Below are 23,791 nucleotides of genomic sequence, written 5' to 3' on the forward strand. Positions count from 1 at the left end.
AATTAAAAACAATGATATACATCACAAGTTTGATTTACAATCTCCTATTTTGTCTTCAGTATCTCAAAATTCTGACATCTATTAACTTTGACTCAATTTGGATTAACTTAACATTTTGATTTACCATCTCTTAATTAAGATTTTATAAATCAAAATTCTGATTTTATAAAAACATAAAACTAGAGGATGCATACCAATATTTTTACACAACTACAACTGTTTCAGTTATTCAGACATTAAGTTAATATTATATATAAAATGTATAAATAGAAGAATAGCCCATCTGGAGTTCTGAAAATGCAATAATAAATCTCCTGCTTGATCATGTCAAGACCACAGACCCCTGTTCTGCAAGAAGGTTTGTCGTTGGAGTCCATCTGTGAAGGTTTGTGTGCAGTCCGTGGACGGGCGATAGCTGTGAAGCTGCGGAGAACAAGTCTGTTGTGGTGTGAAGACGCTGAATGCATTAGAGACAACAGGCTGTCAGGAGGCTCAGGCACGGCTTATCTGAAGTCTTTTCTCCGTCATGATTAAATACAGAAGTCACATATATTAAAGCTGTCAGCATGGTTTTACCCATAATGTCAAGACTCCACTGTTATAGACCTATGTGAATATTTCTAATTATAGGACACACTTTGATTATGAAATGAGTAATCCACTGATTTAGTTGCATTTCCACTAAATTTGGAAACTTGTGAGAGATTAAAATAAAGAACTGTCCGAATTGAAGCAGCAGAAGGCGGGATCTTGACTTTTAGTCCCGAATAGTGCTCCCAGAATGCTGGATCCCACAATTCCCACAATCGCTATTGTCAGATCCTCTCTGCTTGGTAAATTCCCCCATCTTTTAAACTCAGTTTGCAACATCAGGGTTTATTTTTTCAGATCTAACAAATATCTCTTCCAGAGCTACAAAATTATAAAACTTTTTGTTCAGAGTACAACTCTACATGACTTGTAAACTCATCTTAATGTCTAAAACTGGTGGAATGCCCAGTTACATTTTGTTTTCAAAGACAAAAATGATGCATGGTGCAAAAGGAAAAACATAATAAAGACTTTAGTCCAGAGTCAAAATACTTTTATTTTACAGTAAAAAAAAGTCAGCAATAGGAATATTTACATAAAACAAAATACAGAAATAAAATGATCTATGTTATGATGTTCCAACAGCTGGAGAGTGATAAACTGTTCTTCAGTTTCTTATAGGTCGACACTTGAGAGCGGGCATCACACGATGTACGTGGTGTGTATAGTGACAGTTGGGTACAATCACATTACACCCAAGTCCTGCAAATATTTGCTCCATCTAGCTTCAAATCAAGCCTATATGATGGATGAATCCAAACAAATGAGTTTCCCGTTCCGGTGCAACCGACAGACGCTTGCAGGTCAGAGTTCAACATTCCATTCTGGGTGTAAACAATGTAATTCGACAGAAGACTAATGTGACTGTAACTTTGGTGTGTTAACTTGGTTTTAAAGGGGCAGGGGGCAGACTGGCAGAGGCCTGCTCCAGAAAGGCCAGCGGTCCGGGAGGAGGAAGGTCTGTGGGTTTGCGATGCTGAACGCTCACGTCCTCGAGAACCTGTTGCCAGTGGTGCAGCTTGGACAAGTGTTTCTGAACCAGCAGTTCTTTCCTCTGTAGCTCATTACGCAACTCTGACACATCCTGAAGTGAGAAAAAAAAAAAGTATGTGAGAAGAGAGAACGCACATTAACAAAAGGGAGAGAAATGCATAATACGTAAACACCGACATCATGTCAGATTCAGGTCTAAGAAATAACGGCAAAGCTAGTGAAGTCTGGATATAGCACAGCTAGCTAGTGGTTCTCAACAAGGAGTTTGGGATCTTCCAGAGTTCATTTTGCATTGACACAGAGGGGGAAATAAGTGGACAGGAGTTGGAGAGAATCACTTAAAAGGATCGAAAAGTCGAGATGAATTAGAATGCAAGTCAGTATAAAAATGTACCTCTTTCACCACCTGCTCTGGTTTCTGCACAGACAACTGAAGCCTTTTCTGTAAGAAGAAGCACTCCGTCTGTCGAGCCACGTCCAGAAACTTCTGAATACACTGGTCAACACCTGCAATCAACAGACAAACAGATGAACGTCAATATACAGATCACAATATCAGATAAACTACAACTACCAGAACTACAAAAAAAAATAATGAATTAAAGGTTTCACTCACCAGTTCGAATCTCCTCCTGATCAGTTCCGTTAACGTAGTCCTGGCTCACCAGGGATGCAAAACATGCCTAAAGAAAAGTGCAGAGCTTGAGTGAATTTGCCTTTTTCTAAATGTTCAAAATGTTGTCTTGCCACGAGAATCTGTTGATAGAAAGCAGCTTTTTAGTCTAAGAAACATCCTGCAGAATTGACCACATGTCCTACACAGTCTGTACCATGATAAAGATGTTTATGGGATAGTGGAGATGTAAATATTCTTGTATACAAAAGGTTTTTATATACTTTATGTTGACCTCCTACACTCATACTGTGTGCGATTGTTGAACACGTCACTCCAAAACATTAATACTCTGCCGGAACAGTTTTCACTCTTCTGAGAAGGCTTTCCACAATATGTTGTTACCTGAATGCAGGGATTTGCTCCCATTCAGCCACACAAGAGTATTAGTGAGGTCAGCCACTGACTTGGTGTGATAAGTACCGGCTCACAGTTGCAGTTAATACCAAAGGTGTTGGATGGGCTTGCGATCAGGGCTCTGTGCGGATTAGTAAAGTTATTTTTCACTAAACTGGGAAACCATTTCTTTATGGATTTCATTTTGGGCACAGCAAAATCTTTTCAGAGGTGGGAACCACATCTCCTGTTAATCCCAGCAGCCAACATTACTGTGTTCAAGAGTCGCTTTCAGTTTTACGGAGCCACTATCTGAAAATCCGCTGGACAGCTCTAAAAGAAAACACAGTTTTATACAGGCTATTGAACTGTATTGAACTAAAATCTGGACACAGGTAAACTTGACCAACAACTTTGCAGAGTGTTACTATTTAATATGTCACAGTTTAAAAAGCACAGGTGTAAATAACAAAATGAAAGATGTCTGAATCAAAAATTAGCTGCTTTGGTTTAGGGAAGCAGGTATTTTGGATTTAAATGGAGTAAAGTGATGTTGTGTAGTTGCGATTGTTTGTTTGGGTTAAGGACATACGGTTGGCTCAGAGGGAGGAATGTTGAAATGTGTCATGTTCGTGTAAGCTGTCAACATCTGTGGGTGTTTTAAGTGTTGAAATAAGAGACTGAAGTAACGTTAGTCTGATAGTCACTTAGCTCATTAGCATTAGCTCATTTAGTTTAATGCCATCTATTGTTATATTTTAAAGTTATCTAAGAATGATGTACTCAATAAAGACTTGGTAAAATAAAAAATAATCTTCCCACAGTCCTACCATATGAGACTGTAGTACCTTAACACCAGCGAATGCTAAATATTAAACATCACCTAGCTTAGCTAAATAAGCTAACAACAGTTAGCACACTCAGCTAACGGACGCTAGCCTCTTAACGTCAGCTTTACCTCAAAGGAAGCCTCCAGTTCGTCCACCAGCGTGTTGTTTCCCGGAGCTCTGGTAGCTGGACCAGGGAAGCCCGGCTGGCCCGGTCCACCGGGACCCCCAACGGGATGGGCGCCCGGGGGCTGCTGACCGGAGAACATCCCACTCATGGACGACGCCATCTTGGTCGCTCTACCCAGTCCGCACATGCGCACACAGCGGGATGGCGCTCTCCTGACAACCGGGGACAACCCAGTTGTCGTTTTTAATGGTCAGGCTGGTGTGGGTTTAAAATAATGTTGATGCCCCAATAAAGGATATTACAAAAAAGGTTGTTTTTCCTTTCTCTTCTCCCTTTCCTGCATTATTTCGTGCACAATAGTGGATATTTTCAACTCTTTGGGCTTCTACAAAGTATGAATCTAAGGCAATTTAATAAGGAAAAAACACCATTTGGTTGAAAGGACTCCTCACAACTCATGAGGGGACACAAGCAGCTTTGTTTAGTCCCAAGCCAATGCGTGCTTTCAACTTTGTGGCAACAGTTTGGGGAAGGCACTCACTCGCCCCCTTTGCACAATGAGAGGTCCATAAAGAAGTTGCTTTCAAAGTCTGAAACTTGACTGTCCTTTGGGATGAATGCCATCTTGGACGAACTCCCAAATATCAGCATTCAGCCTCACTAATGCTCGTTTGGCTGAATCGGGGCAAATCAGTGCAGCCAGTTTGCAAAATCTGTTGGTAAGCCTTCTCAGAAGAGTGGATGCAGTTACAGCAGCACATTAATGCCCATGATTCTGGAATGAGGTGTTCAAAAATCACATAAGGGTGTAATGTTTGGGTATGTTTGAGTGTGAGCCAGGGTGCGAGCTATAGAGATTACAAATGTGTCACACACATAATTCATTATAGAGTTTATTTTCTACGACATATAAATTATGTGAACTATAAAGTTCCAGTTGTTTTTAGCTGAAATCACAACAGTGTGGGGATCCACCGGACCTGTATTACATTGTGGCCTCTTACATTGATGCATTAGCTGTATGTAAACATCAAAGCAGTCACGTTGGGTTAAAAAAATACAGCAATGAATCCCTGCCAACATTTTCTGAGCTCTTCAATGGATACAATATTGTCCATTTTCAACTTCTAAACCTGGCCATTGCTGAGAGATCAGGGTTGAATAGAAGCAGCTCACAGTCAGAGAGTCTTGTGTCCGATCTGCTATTTGTGTCCATCTCTCAGCCAGTGTGGGCCAATCCGGCAGCAAACTCCACCAGTGTACGTGTTGGTCTTCCAGACATGCCCTTTCTCAGGTAGGGAACTTCATCTTTGTTGCTCATCACACCTGCAATGTCCAGATGGGCCCAATGAGGAGCTGTGACGAACTCTCTCAGGAATGCAGCTGCTGTGCATGCACCGCCGGAACTAGAAAGATGACCAAAGACACGCGGTGAGATTCAGGTAAATAAAGCCATGGGAACACTCCTGGGTCCTGTTCTCAACTAATTCAGGCAAAACATCCAGACTCATGTCTAAGTGTTCAACACTCTAATATGGTTATATTGTTCGGTTCGGTTAGACACGAATGAAGAATCTGGACTCCTCTGATGTCTTCAGGCACTCACTTAGTGTAGCGAGATACTTACCGGCTGTACTTGCCGACGTTGTTGAGGTCAGCCAGCTGGCTGTCAGTCACCTGTCTGGTGTAGTGCTGGAACAGAGGCATCCGCCACACTCTGTCACCTGTCACAACACTAGCCTGCAAACACACGCATGTACACAGACACACGCACACCATTAGTCAACACAGGAGCTGATGGACTGAGAGGTTGCGAGTATGTTTATTGTGCATACACAGTACCTTGTGCAGCTGCTGCCAGAGCCAGTCAGAGTTTGTAAACACTCCAGTTGCAGCTGAGCCAAGAGCTACATCTATCGCACCTTGGAGACAAAAAAAGCCAGTTTAAAACTTACAAATTATATTTGCATATCTTATTATTATTACAAAACGAAAGTTAAAAAACAGTCTCATAACATGATGTAAATATGATGTAAAGATTTAAAAACAAACAGTTGTTTCTTGTCACTTTGTAAATAAACCCACTGTAATAAATCCCACCTGTTAGCGTAGCAACATTGACGATGGCTCTGGGGTTGAAAGTGTGTCCGTAACACAGTGCGTCGGCGAGAACCAGTCGGCCCTCTGCATCTGTATTATCAACCTGAACAAAACGACAATAAAACCTGTTTCTCTGTATACACACGTATAAGTGCACAAACGTATCACACTCACGTAAAGGTTCATTCCACCCACCTGGATTGTTTTTCCATTTTTGGCCGTGACAACATCTCCTGGTTTAGTAGCTTTTCCACTGGGCATGTTCTCACACAGGGGCGCCAGACCTGGTTTATTACAACCAGTGGAAACAGACAGGTTAAGAAATTTGTTTTCAATTAATCATTACAACATCAATAATAAGTACATGCAGTGATTTAAGTCAATCGTGGGGTTTTATGGACTCTGGATATTTATAGATTGTGTCATTTATAATCTATGGTAGAAAATAATGAAGTTGAAGGATCCATATTGTCAAAACGTTTACCAATAATGTTGACCGGTAGTTTCAGAGCTGCTGCTGTGACGATAGCCGCACACACAGTGGCAGCTCCCCCCATATCAGCTCTCATCGCATCCATAGAAGGAGACGGCTTCAGAGAAATACCACCGCTACCAAGGAGGAGCCAAAACAGCATTAATGTGAGCTTTGTAACGTTTTTTTTGTATGTGAGTCAATGGGCTTGAGTGTGTATTATTATAATTTACCTGTCAAAGGTGATGCCCTTGCCCACTAAGAGCAGTGGGGCCTGCTTGCTGTCAGGAGAACCATTGTAATGTAGCTCCAGGAAGACAGGGGGCTCTTCTGAGCCTTTAGACACACTGAGAAATGCTCCCATCTGTTGCTGCTCTATCCAGGCCTGAGATCTACAGAAACACAGGAACTATTAGACAAAAACTCTTCAGGCTGCAAAAAAAGGATCAATAATCAGAGAAGACCTTGTTTTAAGTGATAGAATATTTCGATTGAACTTCTATCAAGAATAGTTTATATAAATTGTTACATTGTTTTCTGGTTGATAATCACTTGGTCTAAAGGGCAAAAATGTAAAATGTTGTCCAACATCTGGCAACACTATAAGAAGCCGTTCATTTACGTGTCCCAAAATGCCTTAACTCGGACGATTAAAGAGCAGACACGTCTAAGACACCCTTCAACAATGCGACAAATCAAAATAATGTTCTGTATTTCACATGTCCGCATGCTTTGTTGTTGTTTTCTGAGTACTGACATAATTGGGACACTACAGTAATGATGAATGATTCACAGACCTCTTATATATTGTGACTCGTTCAGTATGCAGCGCTAATTTCTCTTCGATGGTGTTGGCAAAAGCAGTAGGAGTGATGTGATTGGCGGGAGCTTCCATGAGTAGCCGTGCGAGGTTTTGGCCATCTGCATACATGACTCCTTTCTGCCACCCGGCCGAGTCGGAACTAAGAACAAACACACACACATATATATGTATACGTTAGCATGACGCTGTGTACATGTGTAATAACGTGTAATAAACGCCCCGGCTTTATGCTACAGCTCATTTGTTAGTCTACCTTCCATGAAGCTGTGTGGTTACTTTGGTCTTCTTCTTGGATTTGAGTTGGTCATAATAGAACAAACCCAGAGCGGCGCCTTCTGCTGCTGATTGGGCATCACCGCAGCCGTCCACCTCCACATGGTTCACCTCCAGGTCCTGAAGCAGCCGGCAGCCAACTGAACATACACAGACAAATACGCAGATATCAGCCAGGTAGTAACTCAAGTAAGATAAGAAAAGATGCCACTACATTGCACAAAATGGAAATATTTGCCCGTACAAGCAGAGACGTGTGTCTTACCTGACACTGCCTGTCTGATGTTCTCTTTGCTGGTGTCCCAGTTTTCTGATCCACACACACCTGCACTGGTCTTACCCAGCCCGACTACTGCGACACACGGGAAGTCCTGGAGAAGACACAGGGAAGATTGAATTACTCCGACGTTGTCAAGAGACCGGGTTTGTCTTATTCTAAGGTCACTTCTTGTTACCTTGTCGATTCCATAAAATATTCTGCTTTTGCCTTTCTTGAGAGACGGTCCAGAGCTGGAGAGAGCAAAACAAAACCAGATTATTAACCAACTATGCAACAGATTAGACAGAGACACGGTGTTAACGTGGTATCCAGGAATGCATCAGTATGGTTTTTGTCTGTCTTGTTTACATTACTTATATTTCTACCATTTGACCTGCCCTTTATGTGTGTTTTTGGAAGGTTTCACTAACAGGGTTGCAAAACAAAATGCAATTTGTAGTCCAATTTTGCTGTTTGCGCCTTATGTTTAGTCTGAATGTTGCATCATTCATTGTTTTGTTCTGACCAGGTAAACTGTATACAGCACTGTATACAGATGGATGACAGTAAATCAACAACTCCCTAAAAGAGTTTCATTAAAAACTGGTAATAACTTTATTGAAGAGAGGATTCATTGCAGGACTGTTGTACAAGACTGTTATTGTTATCATCACATAACAAGATTTGTACTGACAGCTCACAGATATCACAGACTTACATTTTCAGAAGTTCAGAAAGTTTCCCAGAAAGATTTTGGTCAAAACCTGCAGCTGCTTCGGTGAGATGAAGGCCGCCCTCCTCTCCCTCCTTCTCAAACACTCCCAGCACCAGACCCTGCAGACACACACGAACAAAGGAAAAGGAACCCACAAACCGATCAATCTATAATTCTGTCAGTTAACATATCAATGGCTCTCGTCCTAATAAGAAAAATAAACTACTGTGCTTGCTTGTGACCCCCACGTTTGTGTTATTGTGGCGAATCAATCGACATCAGCACTGCGCCTATTTTATGTATTGGTCATCAGGCTGTTGATAGCTCAAAGTTCTTGTCAGTTTCACCACAAACCTCACAGATTACACCGACTAGTTGTGTTACTGTTATGCAATGAGCTATCATATTTGATGCATTTTTTTTTCTAAACTCTAAATGTACGCCATGGATGCAACTCTTCACATCAAATACATTTTTTGATCTCAAGGAAGCATTCAGCTGTTGTACCTTGAGTCAGAACAAAACTGCTGCTTTTATCTACTATGCTGATCTCAAACTTTAGCCACTTTAAAACCTAAATTAAAAACTTGTTCTCATGCACCTTTGATTGATTGGTTTCTCTGCTGCATTTCGATTTCCTTTGTTACATTAGGGGCAACTTATTACTAATTACTGCACTGTAATTGTGTTTCTGGTCCAGCCACTTGTTTTTATTTTGTTTACCTTATTTCATTTCATCTAAATTGTAAAATCACATTGCTCTTTATTTCAAACTCCATTCATTTTTCTCTGGTTTTATTGCTTTTTATTTTTAAACGACATGCTCATGCTTTTCTTTGACAATTTAAATGTAAAGCACATTAAATTCTTTATGTGTTTGAAATGTACTGTGAAATGCATATTTGAAGCTAATTAAAGACTGAGTGGCTGATGACTGGAAGTAACTTGTACATCAACAGTTGTTGACACTCTCAAACACACCCACACAAACACACACTGATGCTCTTATAAATAAAAACACTATCCAAACACACACACACACACACACACACACACACACACACACACACACACACACACACACACACACACACACACACACACCAATAAATTATCTTAAAGTGTTAAAACCTCTGAGATCCAGTGTGAAGTGCTGATGAATCCTGTGAGAGTCACTGATGTAACAAACTATCTGTCAGCTAATGTTTGACAGGCTAACGGCTAACGGCTACTTACTTTTCTCTCGTTCAGGTGAGTCTGTGACGCAGAAAATGACCTGCAGTATTTTGTCCGCACCGCCGTCTGCACGGTTCTCCTCAAAAGAAGCATTGTCATCTGTTGTACATGTATAAACCCCCGAAACAAACTATTAACTCAGAGATGCAGAGGTCGCATACATGTGCAAAGAGTCAATCGACCTGACACCGTCGCGTTCTCATACGTCACCACAAAGCGACTAAGGTGGTCATTGTGTCGCCACATGGCGGCAGCAGTGAGAAGCTGCAGGAGGCTTTGAATCAGCTGCAGCCTAACAACTAAAGAGACAAATAGTGACATAAACCATCAGTTGACCACTAATGGAAAGTAACGAAGTACATTTACTCAAGTACTATTCTAAATACTTACTTCCATATTCTTGTCTGACAACTTCACAATCAGATAAATAATACAACATATAATCAATAAGTAAATGCTAATGTATTTTTTGTAGATTAATATAAAACGTATTGATCCTCTGGAATAAATTAACTTCCTAGCAGTAATTCAAATAATCTCCACTTTTATAAGCATATGTGTGCATTCTGTCTAATTCAGATTCAAAATGTCACATAATTTAAATCGTATACTTAAAATTAATTTGCACTGTTTTGACAATTATTTCTTCCAAGAGACAAAGGTGTCAGTAGATGTTTCTTTTTCACTGACATCATACAGTATATTTATATTATAAGGAAATCCTCACTGGTCGTGAAACTGATATTTGCAAGTTTAGATATTATAATATTACTGTAGAGAGCAAATAAAAGATAAAAGACAAAGCTTCAGGTCATTAGGAGATAATAACAACAATAAAACACAAACACGTACTTCAACTATAATTATTTAATTCATTTCTTTTGTAAATATTAGTGTGTTAATGTCCAGGAAATTATAACCAATCTATTAAATGTAATACAAGTTATTTAAATGATGGCCAGAGTGACCTTTTTCTTTGTAACAGCTGACTTCTCCAGATGTGAGGGACCTTTTATGACCAACATAAAGTAAATAAAAGGGAATAGAATCAATTGATAACTAGAAATCTCATTCTATTTATCGATGTATTGATGTATTGATTGTACACATAAACCCACAACTCCCTGTGAAAGAAAATCATCATGCATAGCTGTACAATTTCTATCAGGGATCAAGAATAATTACTATTAAAAAAAACTTAAAATCTCAAACAAAGACTGGAGACTTTAAGTGAACCATAAAGTGACTGAAAAACAGATCAATTAATGACATTCTATACATATAATGAAAACAATAATGATATATTTACATTTTGCGGCTATAGACAGAATATATCCAGCACATGATGTCCAGAATGCAAAGGGTACGTTTGGGATGCAGGACTCTTGGCACTGGCACAGTGCTGGTTTCACTCTGCTGTCAGTCATTGTGGTTTCCTCCTGTCAACCACCGGTGATGTAAATGCTCCTCGGTTGGTCCTTCAATAGAGCAGGTCCAGAGCAGAGACGGTGGGTTCTTCGGGTTTCTTGATCTCCGGTTTAGGCAGTTTGATCCGACTCATTGCAACCACTCCACAGACGGCAAAGTGAGTCGCAATGCTGCCCACACCCAGCCAGAAGGACCAGTCCAGGCTGTCGTCCAGAACAACCAGCACGAAGAGGTTCTCCCGATGATTGGCTAAACGCTCGGTCAGACTGTGGTGCCTCACGGCTGCCAGGAAACACAGCACGCCCAGGGCACCGAAAAGAGCTGGAAGAAAAATAGAGAGGTGAAGTTCAGAAGCACCAGGAAGTGAAGCCAGCAAGGAAAAAAACCATCAACAATTGAGGGAGATTCTGAGGGAAAGAGTAAAAGTTGCCTCACACACCAGCAATGAAGTTCCACAGGTAGAGGCCTTTGTGCCCTTTGATGCTCTGGTAGGGAACTTTGCGTGCGTTATATATGCAGAAAGACAGACTGACCAGTGCGAAACCCACAGCCACCAGCAGGAACAGGATTACCATCATGTGAAGGCCGCCATTCAACGCCCGCACAAGCTTTGGGAAAACTAGACAGAGAAGAAGCACATGAAAAAGTCAAAGCAGAATGAAGCAAAATGTGGATGCAGCTTAGGAGCTTATGTGTAGATGTGAAGATATTATATAATTTTATATGTTTATTATGATATTTAAGTCAATAAGAGATTGGTGAGATAAGCCCTACATATACAGTTCTCCCTTAATGCTTTAAGGCTGGAAAAATGCATTTTATTCTACTGTCTGATAGTATAATGTTATATATGTTCTATTATATAAGTTTACATTTAATTAAATACTCAACCCAAGACTGTGCTATTTCATCAAATAGACATATTCAACATGTCTTGTGCATCAATTTGTACACATTTTTCCCCAAATTCAGCCTGATATATCTGGTGTGTTTGAAAGCTTTGTGATTTCCAGGACTTGTTTGCTCTTAAAATAGGTTGCAAGTTTGCTTTGTTGGTTATTAAATGTGATAATATCATGCTGTGCCATCTGCATATGGATATTAAATGTTATATGTGTCACTGTCACTGTTAAAAACACACACCTCAGGAAGAATAGTCTGTCTGTAATGAGAATCTAAAGAAACAATCCACTTTGAATAATAAATGTCCATTTTTGACTGCATTATTTTGCAATTTCATGGTATTTCATAATATTAGATATTTGATCTTTATTTTTTTATATTTCGAGACATACATTTCTTTGTTCAATAATATTTGTATATACTTTGTGTGTAGTCTATCTAGTATTGTAATAAATTAAGGGAGAGCAGTATTTGATCTTACTGTATATCTTGGAGCGCCTGTTGCCGAGCCCACACTTCTTGGTCTTTCCTCCCTGGAACAAGCCGTAGTAAATGTCCCCGATGAACTGCTCCAGCTCCGGGTGGGACGCGTTCACTATCTCCGCCCCGGTTTTACACAGGATCCGTCCGGTGACCCACCGCTCCGTGGACAAGGCCACGACCAGGAGCACCACCGAGCCGACACAGAGCACCGAGGCCACCGAGAAGGTTATCCGTTTCCACAGCGAAGGCATCTCACGAGCCCATGGTGCCCCGAGCAAGGTAACACGACGCCGGGCAGCGATCGCGCAGCGCACTCAGCGATCACCATGAGTTTATTCTATAGTTTGTTAAAAAAAAAGAGGAAATTAATCATAATCGGGTAAATAGTTATTTCTCTGAGTAAAATGTCGCGTGTATTTGTTATGTGAGTCCACAGAGGAGGAGAAACCGAATCTATGGTGGTCAAAGAGATCCGTTACCGGGAGAAACTCTATCCCTCCTCAGTGCGCCTGAGTCCCTCCCTCTGCACTCTCCTCTTTATTCAGCGGACGAATTAACCTTTGCTGTCTGGAAATGTATCACGATTGGTGTTAATAAGATCCTGCAAGCGTAGTTAATGGCGTCAGAAAGACTGATGGGGTGCTCTGTAACACCCTAAAGGTCGGGTCAGAGTATGAAACACATGGGCCAATGAGTTTAGACTCGGGTTTATAGTCCTAAAGCATCTCTCATTCTTGCACCATCCACTTATTCATTAAGGGTTATCTGCAATTCGTGGTGTAAAGTAATGTAGTAGGCTTCATTTACTCCAGCACTATATCGAGCAGTGGTGGACTCAGGCTGTCTATGGGGCAGGAGCGAAAACAATTAAAAGGTTTTCTAACTATAGGGCAGTTTATATGTGACTGCATTACATTTTCTCCATTGAAAGGGCATGCAGCTACGGCACTTCATCATACATTACTCACGAAGGATATTTTTGTACTTTTATATTGTTATTGTTGTGTTATCGTTTATAATCCTTTTATTGTTCTGCTTATTTATAATGGAGTGCTTTTGTATTGATATTGTCCTTTTTCTAAATGTTCAAAATTCTAAAATTGATCTCACTACATATGTCGTTGCTCTGTATTAATATTGTAAATCAATTAATTTATTGACTACTAGATCTGTCTCTCTATACAGATTTATACCAATATCTACGCATTCAAATTGCCCGCCAAGTACTTCCAGGAACTATCTGAAGTCAACGTTGACGCGACTGTCTTCTTTATACGACTCTGGTGGTACCACCGTGTAGTAGACGTAATGACGTCAGAGCGTGTGACGCAGATGTCAGCCGCTCAGTTCATCAGATGAGACCGTTTGGTGAAGATGGCGGACTCGCTATCGTCAGGTCTGGGAGAGGAGCAGGAGCAGGAGAAGGAGAAGGAGGACAGGGAGAGAGGCGCGAACGCTGCCCAAACAGAGAAGAACGAGGAGAAAGACGGAGTCACAGAGACGTTGGGGTTTAACGATAAAAATGGCGGCAGTAAGGGCAAGAAACGCAACCTGTCAGGTGAGAGCTAGCCTCGATGTTACAGCACACAGTTTGACAGCGCTAGCTAGCTGCTGGAAGGATTGTTTTTTATTCAACGTTGCTGACAAACCAGTGTTTGGTTTGATAACATCACTGCACTCTATACGTGGTGATCTGTTGCGCGAGTACGCATTTACAATCTCAATCAGTCAACAGTTAACGTTACTGAGTCTCTGCAGCTTTGGGCGCTGCTCCCGAGTTTGCATTTTGAGTAACGTTTAAGTTACGTTATGTGGCATAATGTATTGTGTTATTCATGCAAATAATTACACTGCTGCATGTAAACACGCACGAGTCAAATAGGCCAGTTTTGCTTTCCCGTCAAAGAAAGACGTGCTGTGTCTCTATGTCTCTGCACAGGCGCATTCAGAAGTGCTGCTGACTGGGTAACGTTAAATAGTACGGACTGAAGTATGTGGACACCTATCTTCACATTGTGTTCTTTTGGCCCGGGGCTGCTTGTCACGGTTGACTAGGCTTCTTGGTTCTCACTAAAGCACTTCAATGATTTAGTCCTGCACTTCCATAAAGGTTGAAAGGGACTGAATCAAAGAGAGCGGTCAAAATAGGCCGTTTAAAATCAAACATGTTGAGTTCACATAGTAGGAAAAGCACAGGGGATAAATAACCTGACTTTCTTTACCCTCTATGTGTCAACCTTTGGAAAATGTTTGATTTCTACTCTTTCCATAATTCAACTTGATATAGCTTTTCAATTAGACCTTTCTTTCTTAGTAAACACCCACATATGTCAAACTCCTCATGTCATAATGCAGGCTGAAAAGTTTAGAATTGAGCCCCAACCTGATATAATAACCAGAGAGGAGAAAGCTCCTTTAGTGCCATTAAAAGCATTATATAACTGTTTTCACAGGCTCAGTAGTACTCCCAGACATAATACATTTTGACTTCGATAAATAAGATTGATGCTGTGACCCTAAATATGCTGCAGGACACAATCCTATTTTAGACAAAAGTGGTCTTCCAACAATGGACAAGGGCAGCGAACCCTATAACGAAACGTTTTTCGCACTTTGGTGTAGAAGAACTTGAGCCTCATTCAACAATTTGGGGATGAATTTCAACCTCAACTGTGAGCTGGTACTTATCACCCAACATCAGCCTGGATCAAAGATTCTTTGGAAAACTTCACCAGTTCAGTGAAGGCTGTTACAGCAGCAGGTTTATGGTTTTGAATGAGATGTTCAGCAATGACACATGGGTGTAATGTTTGTTCTTCAACATATGTCTGCTCATATGGTGAAGATATTTCTTATCAATGCAAATGTATATGGTTTATTAGAAGCGAAGGACTCTCCTTTTCTTTGCAGTGAGAATACAGGCACCTGCTGCTAACCTGTGAATGAAGTCATCAAAGCGTTCTGGGGTTGTAGTAATGTGTTATCACTAAGGTGTGACACATCATTGGCATGTGAAGTTCCCTTAGAAGGTAGCAAATATCTGTGTGTGTGTGTGTGTGTGTGTGTGTTTGTGTGTGTTTAATGCTTTGCCTTCTTCCCCAATTCTGGCTCTAGACTTGTCTCTGGTCAGATTTATAACCACTGAGCTGACCAGAGGATACTTCCTGGAACACAACGAGGCCAAATACACCGAGCGCAGAGAGAGGGTCTACACCTGCCTCCGCATCCCCAAAGAGCTGGAGAAGGTAAACACGCCAACAATTTACTGAGAGATGTCTTTGTACAAGTCACAGATACATGAATATTCTCCTTCTATGTGTCTGACTCTCGTTCTCTCTCTCTCTTTAGTTGATGACATTCGGCTTCTTCCTCTGTCTGGATGCCTTTCTCTACGTGTTCACCCTGCTGCCCCTCAGGGTGATTCTGGCCCTTTTACGGCTCCTCACGTTGCCTTGCTGTGGCCTCAGGTGAAGTATATATTTGGGTATTAGGGATGCAAATTAAAATACATTTCTTGAATTGATCATTGGCCACATTAAACCGCTCATAGAGTTGAATATACACCCAAATTAGGTCTTTCAACAAAGACCAATTATGTCATAAAGGGAGACTGCAACTATCATTAATTTTGCCTAATTTCTCTGAATTGTTGAGTCTTAAAAACATCAGAAAATAGTAAAAAATGTTCATTAAAACAAAATCAGCATGAAGATATTTAGTTTCATGTAATGTGCTACAAGATAAAGCATCAAATCTTCACATGGAACCATCAAATGTTAGTTATTAAAGAACTACTTAAACCATTAAGAGATCACCAAAAAAGTTGCATATTAATCTTCAGTTGATCGACTGAATATTTGAGCTCTGAAGGGAAAGTTTACCCTTCGTCTGAATGTGTCTGTGCATCGGTACAAACCAAAATGATTAGTCTATCAAAATGAACAAACAATGTTGATTATTGAGTCATGTCGAGATCATTTATCAAGCGAAAAACTCTTGTTTTCACTTCCTCAAATGTGAGGATTGGCTCCTTTTTCTCTTATTTTGATAACACTGTAAATTGAATTTCTTTGAATTTTGAACTGTTATTTTACTATTATTAACTATTTACTGGTCAATTTAAAAAAAAGTTGTATAAGAAAGTAATGGTTAGTTGCAGTCTGGTATTAATACACACAGATTTGGTAAATACTGTCTTGTGTTAATGTCAACTTTTGGAAACAGAAGCGATCGATGCATCGCTGTTCTTAACCTCCTGGGGGCAGTAGAGCTCCTTCTGATTGTGTTCAAACGGACGATAACCTCTTCTGTTTCTTCTTTTTCTTCTCCAGACTTCTTCTGTGAACTTGTCTTCCGTGTGTAATTTTGTTTTTGTGTGTGTTTTTAGTGGCTCCCGCCTGCTCCAGCCAGCTCAGGTGTGTGATGTGCTGAAAGGCTTCATCATGGTGCTGTGTTACTCCATGATGAGCTACGTGGATTACTCCATGATGTACCACCTTATCAGGGGACAGTCTGTCATCAAGCTGTACATCATATACAACATGTTAGAGGTACACACACGGACGATACTGCAATAATAAAGTGTATAGCTCTTGAACGTAGCATACAGTGAGCCAGCAACTCATCCGCTCTCTTGCCTCCTCTCGGCCTCCCCCTGTTGTGTCGTCAGGTGGCGGACCGCCTGTTCTCATCATTCGGTCAGGACATCCTGGACGCTTTGTACTGGACGGCCACCGAACCCAAGGAGAAGAAGAGAGCGCACATAGGTGTGATTCCTCACTTCCTCATGGCTGTGCTCTACGTCTGTATCCTCACTGAGAGAGACCTGTCTGCGCATGTATTCCCCTACATGCGTACACATATGTAGTAGTACATGCATGAGAATGTGTCCGTCTGCGATGACAGGAAAATGTTATTTTGTGACTGTAAACTGGCAGATGATCTTCTTAGTTTAGATGAAAAGAATTATGGGTTAATTAAGTCTTTTTGTTTTTACTGTTCTTCTTGTCTTCTGTGATAGTAAATCAAACATCTTTAGGTTTTACACTATTGGTCGGACAACAAAAGACATTTAAAGCTGTCAACTTGGGCCTTGAGAGGCATTTTTCACTTGCGTGGTGCATTTTATTGACGAAACATTGAGTCAATTTATTGCAAATAATCTGCTGATGAATCAATAATGTTGCAACGTTGCACAGCTTTACTTCAGACTATTGGAACGTACATTATAGTGGATGCACATCAGAATGAACACGCGGCATGATTTTCTCCCTCAGTGTAATGTTTTCCTCAGCAATGTTTGTGTCTAGTTCTCCATGCCATCCTCATCATGGTTCAGGCCACCACTCTAAACGTAGCGTTCAACTCCCACAACAAGTCCCTGCTCACCATCATGATGTCAAACAACGTGAGTGTAATGCACACAGAAACATTTAACTCGCTTAAAAAGGACGTGCTGCATGAGCTCAGACATGATATTTTCTTTTTCTGTTGCAGTTTGTAGAGATCAAAGGAAGCGTGTTCAAGAAGTTTGAAAAGAACAACCTCTTCCAGATGTCCAACAGTGGTTAGTGTTGAATTATACCCCAAAAAAAAAAAATACGTCGCAAAATCAGCGGTCTGGATGTTTTGTAACTTGGTGATTTGGTACAAGGTAAATTTATGGAATTGAGCTCAGCTGCAGTGAGTTCAAAGTAGGTTAATCCAGGATTGTTTTTGTTTTTTTCCCACAGACATAAAAGAGAGGTTCACCAACTACATCCTCCTGCTCATCGTCTGTCTGAGAAACATGGAGCAGTTCTCATGGAACCCTGGTAACCTAACGCAGCGCTGATATAATGTAGCATCACTGAGATATACACCGCTGCTTTATCTATATGACAGACGTTACATCACGCTTCTGAGTGTGAACTGTCTCTGTCATGTATAACTCATGTTCTATTGACACTGACCAGTTTCTATCGTTGTTTTTAGACCACCTGTGGGTGCTGTTTCCTGATGTCATCATGGTGATCGCCTCAGAGGTGGCCGTGGACGTTGTGAAGCACGCCTTCATCACCAAATTCAATGACATCAGTGCTGATGTGAGTCCCTCTTTGCGTGCATACTTTCACAGTTTATCCTTCAGGATGTGTTTACATGTATTAATGTTATTACAGGTCCGTTTTACAGTCCTAATCGGTGGATAAAGAAGGTCCAGTTAATGGGCTTTTTTTTCCCATTTTGTACTTACAGGCTTTTAGCTGAGTCACTACATGTGTTAGCCAGGCATGCCATGTACTGTATCAGTACCTTGTTGACGGTACACTCAAAGCCACAGTATTGTCATTAATAAATATCGATATTGCAACACAAAAAAGTTAATATGACAAAGTGGCACCACACTCTCTATGTGACCCTGAAAAAGTTAGATTTTTAGCATTCGATGGCAGAGGTTCAACAGCTTGTAGCGATATCTAACTATGACACTGATCAGTTTTGGATGTGGTTGCTTGACACTGAGCAAAAATCGATCCGCCGACAAAGACAGCAGTCGAAAGCTCAGGGAAAAGCTAGTCAGTGGACCCAGTAAGGTTAAGATGATCTACTTGTCAAAGGTGAATGAATGTTTAATCTCCACAGACTCTATTCTGTTCCTCTCCACTGACTCACACCAGGTGTGTTTTGTGTTTTACAACCTGGTGGTTTGTTCTCTCTTGTTTTGATTTCCTTCAAGGAGTTGTAACTTTGCTTATGTAACAGAAACCAACACCACAGGAAGGGATTAACCCCTTTTATCTCTAAAGTGTCAAACCCAATCACACACTCGCACTCAGCGAGCGTTCAAGCTCTTGTGTATCCACGCTCACCCACTTTAATCACGCTATGCACATTTTAGCTTTTGTCTTTTTACGCCGGCTTTATCAAAATTCAATTTGGCTCATTTCATTCATTCTGTACCTTCCCTATATATTAACACATACGTGATAAACATAATCAAGATACCCCTGACATTTCAACAACATCAATAACTGTGTATATCTGTTTGTAAATTGGCTGACTAGTGGTGTGTTACCGGTTGTGTCCTTTTCCAGGTTTACGGAGAATACAGAGCCAGCCTTGCCTTTGACCTCGTCAGCAGTCGACAGAAAAACGTGAGTAAAATAAATTCAAATTTCAGATTTGTCTCCAAACTACAATCTGTTTCTCAAACTTGGGCTCAGGATCCAATGTGGGGTCACCTGTTGGGGACACAGGAAAGAGATTCATACTTAAATTCATACTTAAACACATTATTAAAATAATGTGGTTTTTTTAATACTGTATATCATCATTCTTATATAACCAAACTCTGATGCGGCATTCTCCTGAAAGAGAATGTAAAAAGGCAAAAAGTTGCAGTGCATTGAGCTCTCACAGACGACATAGTTTATAGATGCATTAGAGGGACGGGAATGTCTGTTATAGTCTTGCAGGTGACTAAATATCTGAAAAATAAAAGTACTTTTTCAAATGTACCGACAATGTCTATATACAAGCAGAGATACTAAGGGTATAATCACCGCTGTGTGAACAGAAGGATTTTAATAACTTTTATTTAGAGCCTGAATGCCAGACAGACGCTGATATTTACAATATTGAGGACATGTCCTCTCGTCTTTCCTACTTTGTCCTAATTTGATTAAGTATTGTTATGTAATGACTATGTAATGACAACATGTTTTAAATGTGCCTCCAGGCTTACACAGACTACAGTGACTCGGTATCCAGAAGAATGGGCTTCATCCCCCTTCCGCTAGCTCTGCTGGTCAGTCACTGCTTATGAAAATATCTTATTGCTATTGTGTGTGTTCATCACTTATCTGATGATTTGTTTGTGTTTCTTTCTTCAGTTGATCAGAGTAGTGACCAGCTCAGTGAAGATCCAGGGTTCGCTCTCCTGTATGTGTGTGCTGCTGTTTTACCTGGGGTAAATGTCAAGTGCTCTTTTCCAAGTTTTGAACACATTTGCAGTGTTTTGGGCGTTTCTTATGTAGTTTTTTCACATATTCATGTTTTGTGTGTTTGTGAGCAGGATGATCACTCTGAAGGTGCTCAACAGTATCGTTCTGCTGGGGACGTCTTGTGCGTTTGTCAAAGAGGCCAACATGGAAGAAAAGCTCTTCGACCCTCCACCCTCTGTTGTCTCCAGCCGTGCAAACTCCAGAGCTCACCGCACCAAACACGTTCCCACTGCAACACAGCAAGGTGGCACTTTCTCTATCTCTATGTTGCTAAACGGCTAAATACAGCCGGAATGGATAAATGGATAGATGGATGTTCCCCCTGCTTCTTGTAATAATATCTACTATTTTGTCTCTCTTAGAACCCACAACCGACAAAGGAGAAACGTCACTGGCTGCAGACAGTTCTCCGCCTGCTAACACGGCAGAGAGCTCCGCCCCAACGCTCCCCAAGAGCGACTCGGACGCATTCCTGACCACGCCGGACGAGGAGGACGAGGGCAAAATCATCAACGCCAACACAGGACTGGAAGGGGACAGACTTGAACACCGAACGCCCAAGAAAGATTTGCTGGAAATAGACCGCTTCACCATCTGTGGCAACCGAATAGACTGAATGCCACATAAAACCAGCAGTCAGCGTGTCCTGGCTCAACAGCAAGGTTCAGGGATCAGACACGGGTCGTTGAGCACGAGCTCAGGCCTGACATACCCCTGAAGTATTTATTTATTTATTACTGACAAAACCAGCCGAGGCGTAAAGCTGTTACTACAAAGCGTCAGAGGTCCCTTCAGATGCTTCCGTCTGGTCCAGTCGGTACCTCGTGAACCAAGTAGCCTCCGAGGACGGGTCTCGGTTGTGACGACGATTGTGAGATCTGGGGCAGAGCGCGAAGAGAGAAACAAAAACTGCACATGTGAAATAGTGCGACGTGGGTCGCTGTGTGATCTAAGGAACACAGCAGCTGGACTGTGCGAGTACGTGTTCAAAAGCACAAGCTTATATGTGTACAGAGTTGTTTTTAGAAAGAACAAAACGTTTTTGAAACTAAGTTTTTATGAAGAATCTCAGATCTTTTTGCTAAAATCGACCTGCAGGTAATGGCCGAAATACACGGAGCTCGGCCGAGGCGCCACACGTCTGCTGTGACGGAGCGCATCCATTACAATCAACTGAAGCTGCAGGCGTGGCTCTGCTCATCTCTATTTATACACGACTTTTTTTTAATACACGGCCCGAAAACTACTTAAAAAAAACAAGTACATCAGTTTAAAAATAGTTAAAATAAATACCTCATTGTACCGGAGACAGTGCGACATTACAATAAATCAATCGCATCAAAGTGATTCTCGTGAACCTGTTGTTAAAACGATCCAGTTAATTAATTCAGCACCAGTTAATAATCAACTGCATTATATAATTCCCAAAACTCAAAGTGAAGCTGTCACACGACTGCTCGCCAGACGGAGTCTGTGGCGCGTCGCGTCCGTGCCCGGTGTATTTCTGCCGACTCATAATCACATCAACACATTGTTGAAATCTCCCACTTGCTCTGCAGACACACATTTTAAAGGATTTTATTTTAAAGTGAGTTACTAGCCGTCAGGCATGGCTGAAGTTACAGTCTGGTCACAGAGGCGACTTTACCTTTTAGACACGGGGTAAAAAGTTTGGAAGTTTTAGTATCGAGCTGTTTGTCTTGATATTGTTACTTTGAAGCACTAAGATAAGATAGCGCCTGTTTGTAAAGACAAAAGTATTTATTTTGAAGTGAACCGTTTGGATGATGTATCTTTTTTTTTTATGTGAATTTATTTTTCTTTTCTTCAATATGCTATATGTGTACGCTCACCATCCAAGCATGTAGCCGACAGATAACCACGTCTTGGTGTAACACCACTGTGTTTCATTTCAAACCCATGGTGCGAGGCACTGGCATACCAGCATCATTTTAACATGTTTTTACCAGTCTTTCTCTTGACAGTGAAGTGAAAAATAATTCCGATTACATGGAGGACGGTGAAATGTTGAAGGATACCTGAAGGCTGAGACACTGATGAGGCTGAATGACATACAGCACTGTGTGGACCCAGCAATAGGAAAAGTCCGGCTTGAACCCTAAAGGTTGCTGCCATTGCTCATTGTGGTCATCAGCTGCTGGCTTTGCTTAGTGAAAGAAGCTCTTTTCAAATCCTTGTGTACCCAACAGTCCTCAGGCGCTGCAGCTGGAGGAACTGTTTGACTAAACAGTGGTCTGAAGAGCCCAACTGATCCAAGTCCAACCTATTGCCCCAAGTTCTCTCCATTTCATTACATTCGAGCCACAGTGCTCATAAGGTTTCGTGAAATAGAAATACCCCAGAAGGTCTTTTAATAACACTTCCGCTCTGAAGATAAGGAATTGGAGTTGCAACTTGGGCAATAGATCAAATAAGCATTGCACAATGTAAATTGTTAACAGGTGGGAAGGAGGAAAAACTCACAATACTCACTTAATTAACGTTTCTATTATCATGTTTCAGTTAGTGGACCTTCTGGGTTGTTCAAAGATATGATTGGCTTAAATGTAATACACGAGAGGCACAGACGGGTCAAGTCTCGGCCTACCAGAGGACAGTCAATACAGTAAAATAAATGTGTGTGTGTGTGTGTGTGTGAGATCATTTGCAGTGCATGAATGGATCTCATTACCTAAAGACATATATGTATAAATGGGATATTTCATTGTTTTTTATTTTTTCATGTACATCCCATTTATGTAACATATTTCCTACATGGTAGACGGAGAATAAAACAAGAATTTGTTTTGTAACTCCTTGTGGTGTGATGTGACTGTTTTACTGTGTGTGTGTGTTTAAGAGGTTAACAGGAACAGTGGCGGGAGTCACTGCAGGCTCTGTTCAGAGGGTAAAACACTGCAGTCCACTGTTCCCCCCTGAATGGACATTTGGGGGGTTTCTGTCATCACAGTCATTCAGACACGGGGACGTTTTTTTTTTTTTTCAGGGTCCAACACTGTTGAATTATCTACTTCTGGATACATGACTTGTGTTTCCCTGATTACGTCAACACACAAGTTTACATTAAACTAGTATCGTGTTAAGTGACTATGAGATGTGAGAGGATGAAAGAGAGCGCTGATACATCAAAGACTTAACTGGCTATAGTGTTGCTTTTTAACTAAACTTTGGGTTTCCCCCTTTTTGAACTCAAACCTTTTGTTTCTTGCCAAAATGTCACTATAGCCTTGACCGTCTATCTGATGAACTTCAGAGCTGAAGGGCAGCTGCTAAGTGTAGAGGCAATGACCTCCCTCCCATTCATACATTAACTCATACATACAGACACCCTCTGAGATTATGTTGTTGGATTCTCTCTATACACCATAACACTGTCTCACCTCTAATGCTCAGAAGACTTTTCACAAATGATAGTTGGTCATTGTTGGAGTTTATTGTTGTCTCGAAATACCTGACAGTGACAGTAGATATATATGATGTAGAAATATTTTAATTAAATGGTCATTTGAGAACTTATTTTGACTAGAATTGACTGTTTATAACATC

The 23,791-nt window shown here is 41.0% G+C and overlaps 4 protein-coding genes across 4 annotated transcripts; 1 reads left to right on the forward strand and 3 right to left on the reverse strand.

Moving 5' to 3' along the window:
• Positions 1-1,068: 1,068 nt before the first annotated feature.
• Positions 1,069-3,715, reverse strand: med28 (mediator complex subunit 28). Its single transcript, XM_079160237.1, has 4 exons — positions 3,552-3,715; positions 2,201-2,267; positions 1,979-2,091; positions 1,069-1,675 (listed from the first exon to the last, which is right to left on the reverse strand). The coding sequence occupies exons 1-4, from the start codon at positions 3,708-3,710 to the stop codon at positions 1,472-1,474; spliced, it is 543 nt and encodes a 180-aa protein (XP_079016363.1). The 5' UTR covers positions 3,711-3,715; the 3' UTR covers positions 1,069-1,471.
• A 727-nt stretch (positions 3,716-4,442) lies between these two features.
• lap3 (leucine aminopeptidase 3) lies at positions 4,443-9,604 on the reverse strand. Its single transcript, XM_079158801.1, has 13 exons — positions 9,429-9,604; positions 8,196-8,311; positions 7,674-7,728; positions 7,484-7,589; positions 7,199-7,358; positions 6,920-7,084; positions 6,356-6,514; positions 6,135-6,259; positions 5,846-5,934; positions 5,651-5,753; positions 5,393-5,472; positions 5,178-5,290; positions 4,443-4,956 (listed from the first exon to the last, which is right to left on the reverse strand). Exons 1-13 carry the CDS (start codon positions 9,525-9,527, stop codon positions 4,770-4,772), a joined length of 1,557 nt encoding a protein of 518 aa, XP_079014927.1. The 5' UTR covers positions 9,528-9,604; the 3' UTR covers positions 4,443-4,769.
• A 1,304-nt stretch (positions 9,605-10,908) lies between these two features.
• On the reverse strand, positions 10,909-12,493 carry clrn2 (clarin 2; the record flags this gene model as incomplete). The annotated part of the gene is made up of 3 exons (XM_079158964.1): positions 10,909-11,177; positions 11,296-11,475; positions 12,241-12,493. 3 exons carry the CDS (start codon positions 12,491-12,493, stop codon positions 10,909-10,911), a joined length of 702 nt encoding a protein of 233 aa, XP_079015090.1.
• Positions 12,494-13,616: 1,123 nt separating this feature from the next.
• Positions 13,617-23,028, forward strand: tapt1b (transmembrane anterior posterior transformation 1b; the record flags this gene model as incomplete). Its single annotated transcript, XM_079158976.1, has 14 exons — positions 13,617-13,800; positions 15,357-15,487; positions 15,591-15,709; positions 16,630-16,792; positions 16,912-17,047; positions 17,552-17,649; positions 17,739-17,808; positions 17,975-18,055; positions 18,216-18,325; positions 19,316-19,375; positions 19,960-20,028; positions 20,114-20,190; positions 20,296-20,468; positions 20,587-23,028. The coding sequence occupies 14 exons, from the start codon at positions 13,617-13,619 to the stop codon at positions 20,838-20,840; spliced, it is 1,725 nt and encodes a 574-aa protein (XP_079015102.1). The 3' UTR covers positions 20,841-23,028.
• Between the last annotated feature and the right edge of the window lie 763 nt (positions 23,029-23,791).

The sequence above is a fragment of the Pholis gunnellus genome (assembly GCF_910591455.1).
Source record: "Pholis gunnellus genome assembly, chromosome: 5".
Classification (NCBI taxonomy): domain Eukaryota; kingdom Metazoa; phylum Chordata; class Actinopteri; order Perciformes; family Pholidae; genus Pholis; species Pholis gunnellus.

Coding starts and splice junctions, on each gene's coding strand:
- med28 (XM_079160237.1), bottom strand. CDS start 3,710: ATGGCGTCGTCCATGAGTGGGATGTTCTCCGGTCAGCAGCCCCCGGGC. Junction 2,268..3,551: donor AACTGGAGGCTTCCTTTGAG/GTAAAGCTGACG, acceptor ACTTTTCTTTAG/GCATGTTTTGCATCCCTGGT. Junction 1,676..1,978: donor CAGAGCAGGTGGTGAAAGAG/GTACATTTTTAT, acceptor TTCTCACTTCAG/GATGTGTCAGAGTTGCGTAA.
- lap3 (XM_079158801.1), bottom strand. CDS start 9,527: ATGACAATGCTTCTTTTGAGGAGAACCGTGCAGACGGCGGTGCGGACA. Junction 8,312..9,428: donor CTCACCTGAACGAGAGAAAA/GTAAGTAGCCGT, acceptor GTGTGTCTGCAG/GGTCTGGTGCTGGGAGTGTT. Junction 6,515..6,919: donor CGAGTCACAATATATAAGAG/GTCTGTGAATCA, acceptor GTGTTTCTGTAG/ATCTCAGGCCTGGATAGAGC.